Source organism: Hypomesus nipponensis, chromosome 8 (genome assembly GCF_054491055.1).
Source record: "Hypomesus nipponensis isolate SF chromosome 8, ASM5449105v1, whole genome shotgun sequence".
NCBI classification, from domain to species: domain Eukaryota; kingdom Metazoa; phylum Chordata; class Actinopteri; order Osmeriformes; family Osmeridae; genus Hypomesus; species Hypomesus nipponensis.
In genome coordinates, this window is record NC_140368.1 from 1265001 (window position 1) to 1269650 (window position 4650).

Here is a 4650-nt window from a genome sequence, read left to right on the forward strand (position 1 = left end):
TGTTTGCTAAAGTTAAAGACACCGGACACACACACGTAATGTCTCACCGTCTATCTGCACCTTACTGGTGGCGTTGACCACAAAGAGGGTCCAGGAGTAGAGCACAGGGTCCAGGCCACAGCCTTCACACCCCGCCCGGACAGACAGCGCCTGGTCCCAGTTCAGCCGGTCTCCCTGACGCAGGGAACAGTTCATCCACACTCTCCTGGGAGCAGAGGAACATGTCTGTTCACAACAGTCAGAGTCAGGATCACATTTCTCTAAGAAAAATCCTGTGACAAAATGGTCCAAACTATATTGCAACTTAATATTGCCCTTCTACTGATATTTGTAAGCATTTACTAGTACTCATATTGCATTTCATTAGAAAGAAACTCCTTCCACTTTGTGTGACAAAAATGTTTAGAATTTTTTTTTCGAAAGGTTGAAAAAATGACTTATATTTTATTTACATTTTTTAAGGTTTTGTAAAACACATTTCTAAAGGTTTAAAAAATATTTTTGACAAAAAGTTTCAAAAGGTTGAAAGAAATAGAAAAAGAATCATTGATGAGTACTTGATGAGGACTCTACTAAACTCTACTGTACTAAATCTAATTGTTTTTGGAAAAAAAAATCTAAGATAAGACACAATAACAATAAGACACGAAGGGCTTCAGGATGTGTTCAGGAACATTCTTCTCTGCATCACCCTCACCTGGACAGGTGTGGTGTTACCGTGACGAAGGTGTCCGAGGAGGCAGAGCGTTCCCCGCTGCTAACCGTGAGGGTGAACCGGAACTGGTCAAAGCTTTGCTTCAAAGCTCCGTCCGGCAACAGCAGCACGGGCAAGGAGGTGTCCACCGGTTGGTCGAAACAGGAGCTGTCAATGGAGCTGATTGGCTTACAGCTCCAGCTGTAGCTGAGAAGGCGGGGTTAAGTGACAATGAAGGGTTTATGTTTGAGACATGAACAATATTACTATATTAGAATATTAATGACTAAAATTGGATATAAAATGATATCTTGCAGAAGCTTTTAGTAAAGATGACCAGCAACATAGCAGAAACCGGCCTGCAGGCCCAGTACCTGAGAGGTCCAGCAGGCTGGTCAGGGTCGTAGGAGCGGTGTCCGTCCAGGGCGAGAGCACTGACATTCCCGCGGGCCAGAAAGACGTTGGTGCCCCCCAGGATGAAGGCCACTGGGGGGGAGGGCAGCACCTCCACACGCACGCTGTAGTTGCTGTACACCACGCTGCCCACAACACTCACCTACCAGGCTCACAGGAGGAGGCCAATTTTGTTTGGGGAATTTGACCCTCCAACCTCTTGACCTGCAGTCAAATGTTCGAACCACTAAGCTGTACCCATCCCCATGTATAAAGCTCATGAATTGTGACTGGTAAAGCTCTGTCTCACCCTCGCTACAGCGGTGTAGGTGCCGTACAGCAGGGTGTGTGTGGGCAGCGTCAGACTCTGCCGGTGAGTGTCCACGCCTGGCAGGGGGACGACCAGCCCCCGGGGGTCACGCACCGTCCAGTGGTACCCGAGACCCCGGGACACGTCACACTGCACCTCCGTCTCCAACGTCACACTCAGACGCAACTTCTGATCCCTCCTCACCTGGGCGGCGGAGAGGAGAGAGGGAGAGATAGAGGGGGGGGGGGGGGAGAATATATATAATCCCCTTTGTGTCCCTCTCTCCTCCATCCCTCAGGTAGAGTCTCACCTGTGTGTTGAGAGGACCCATGTTCTTCACAGGCGGGGGCTGGCAGGGCCGGACCACCACGAACACCTCCCCCAGCAGGGAGGTGGAGCTGACCAGGTTGGACAGGGTCAGCTCCACCCTGAACACTCCCGTCCTGCACGGACACGCAACACACGGAGCTCTGTCAGTTTTTTAATGTCTTAACCTGTTCATTAGTAGCGTCACACATATGTGATCGTTTGAAAGCGGGCCCCACAGAGTACCGTCACACGTGTGATCCTGAACATTCCAACTGACTATTTTCCGATGGACAAAAACTACATGACAAACGCCATGGTATGGCTTCAAAATTTACAATTAGAAGGCTGACAAGTAACACTAGCAGGTAGTAGCATTGCTACGAGTATTATGCTAGGTTGCTAGGTTGCTAGGTAATGGAAGCTAACTAAAGCTAGCTAGCTTCCGTTTTGAAAAAAATAACTCACTCTGGTGGAAGCGTCGGTAATATTTAGAACTCAATTTAACATTTAAATATGCACAACTCAACGTTTCATTTAGCTGTCACTTTCATAGGTGTGCTGTTCGACCTGTTCTACCCTCTCACCTGTAGAAGGTGTGCTGTGTTATACCCTCTCACCTGTAGAAGGTGTGCTGTGTTCTACCCTCTCACCTGTAGAAGGTGTGCTGTGTTCTACCCTCTCACCTGTAGAAGGTGTGCTGTGTTCTACCCTCTCACCTGTAGAAGGTGTGCTGTGTTCTACCCTCTCACCTGTAGAAGGTGTGCTGTGTTCTACCCTCTCACCTGTAGAAGGTGTGCTGTGTTCTACCCTCTCACCTGTAGAAGGTGTGCTGTGTTCTACCCTCTCACCTGTAGAAGGTGTGCTGTGTTCTACCCTCTCACCTGTAGAAGGTGTGCTGTGTCCTACCCTCTCACCTGTAGAAGGTGTGCTGTGTTCTACCCTCTCACCTGTAGAAGGTGTGCTGTGTCCTACCCTCTCACCTGTAGAAGGTGTGCTGTGTTCTACCCTCTCACCTGTAGAAGGTGTGCTGTGTTCTACCCTCTCACCTGTAGAAGGTGTGCTGTGTTCTACCCTCTCACCTGTAGAAGGTGTGCTGTGTTCTACCCTCTCACCTGTAGAAGGTGTGCTGTGTTCTACCCTCTCACCTGTAGAAGGTGTGCTGTGTTCTACCCTCTCACCTGTAGAAGGTGTGCTGTTCTGTGCTCTGTCCCGTCCTGCTCTCCCCGTCCCCGAAGCTCCAGCTGTAGGTGATGTTGGTGCCGGCGCGGGTCCTGCAGCTGAAGACCAGGCTGTGGTTCTGGACCACCGAGGGCAGATGCACCAGCCTGCTGGGACTCACGGCTGTCTGGACCACCAGGTGGAGAGGCTCAGAGGTCACGGAGGTCACACCGTCGCTTGCCGTCACCACCACGATGTACCTGCACACAGGTGAGGGAGAGGAGAGGGCCATGATGGAGAGAAGCCATGAGGGTCACGATAGGTGTGTTGATTGAAGACGAGAACAAACACTCGCAAATGCAGTAATACTACAACAGTGCAGTCTTAATCTTCAGTGTGATTACTGTACGAAGTGTTGTGTATGTGCTGTCACTAGCTTTACCTTCTCTATGATTAAGAAGTAAGTGCTTTAATATCACTGGGAACAGAAATGGTTGTGTTGATTATTTGGTTTAAATCTTGCTTGTGTCATACATTGATATTATTTACCCTTTCTCCAGCCTCTTCACACCCCCTGCTGTGTGACATGTGTGGATGTTACCTGCCAGGTGTACTGCTTTGTGACGTGTGTAGATGTTACCTGCCAGGTGTACTGCTTTGTGACGTGTGTAGATGTTACCTGCCAGGTGTGCGGTATCTCCTGGAGACGGTAGGCGAGGTCGTTCTGATGGGGCGAGAATCTCCGAAGCGCCACAGGAACTCCCGAGGACCACCCTCCGACGGCAGGGCCAGGAACGTGACAACCTCGTCCGTGGGATACGCTTCCTTATCCGTGTGAATCCTCACCACTGGGAAACACAGGATAGACGGCACCGTAAACACACGGCTAAACTCTGACATACCACACACAAGACCACAGTTTAACTCTGACATAGCCCTACCACACACAAGACTGCAAGTAGGGTAGGCTACATGTGTTACATGTGGTTAGTAGTTTACATTAGTCAAACATACACAAGTTCTTACCTCTGCCCCAAAACGTAAGCGGGACTACACAGATCAATAGGTTGATATAAGACTAAATGTTAACTTCTAAATTAACACAATGTTATAAATCTTTATACCATCAGGCCTGAAGACTGGCTCGTGACGCCTTCGCTGGGTTACAGTTGCAACGTTACCCCTGTGTTCCCTGTCAGAAATCCTTAGAAAAATAAAATAAACCACATCATTAAGAAACATTTACGAAACATTGACAAAATACTAAACTTTAATTTACATTAAAGTTTTTACATTGACGACGCCTACGTGCAAAAAATATTTACAGGAAGTGATACAAAGTCTAACAAGTATATACCCGCGAATGTTAATAAAAAAGGGAAAGTAAAATGACCGGTGACCGGCAGCTCACCTCTGCCCGGCGGGGTCTGACCCAACAAGGACGGTGCCATGAAGACACTTCCTCGTCACCAGTCGGTCAACCAGTTCACTGCAGTTAGGCCTACGCCTCCGCCTGGATAACGCTCCAGTCTGGGATCTTTGACGTAAAAGCGCCCAACAACAGGAATTGTCCCTTTCGTTATCTATTACTGACAAAACACCTACCAGGCTGTGGTTTTAAGCACATAGGTGAATATTTTAGTGGATAAAACGCCAAGTTCCCCATAGGCTCTAAAAGGGAATATAGGTCGAGCAATCGAGTTTATTAACAGAATGCGGCTTTACAAATTATGTGTGAGGGTCTGTGTTTTTTCGCCAAGAGCACCGTAGTTGTAGTTAGATTAGA

General features: G+C 48.4%; 1 protein-coding gene across 1 annotated transcript in view; it reads right to left on the reverse strand.

The window, feature by feature from the left end:
- Positions 1-4315, reverse strand: part of pkd1l1 (polycystin 1 like 1, transient receptor potential channel interacting) — a 17688-nt gene extending 13373 nt beyond the window's left edge. The window contains exons 1-8 of the mRNA XM_084703676.1: positions 4276-4315; positions 3544-3712; positions 2885-3124; positions 1708-1840; positions 1398-1601; positions 1069-1250; positions 698-901; positions 48-205 (exon numbers count right to left, since the gene is read on the reverse strand). Of these exons, the coding sequence (XP_084559802.1) occupies positions 48-205; positions 698-901; positions 1069-1250; positions 1398-1601; positions 1708-1840; positions 2885-3124; positions 3544-3712; positions 4276-4315 (1330 nt within the window). The remainder of the gene's footprint in view (positions 1-47; positions 206-697; positions 902-1068; positions 1251-1397; positions 1602-1707; positions 1841-2884; positions 3125-3543; positions 3713-4275) is intronic.
- Between the last annotated feature and the right edge of the window lie 335 nt (positions 4316-4650).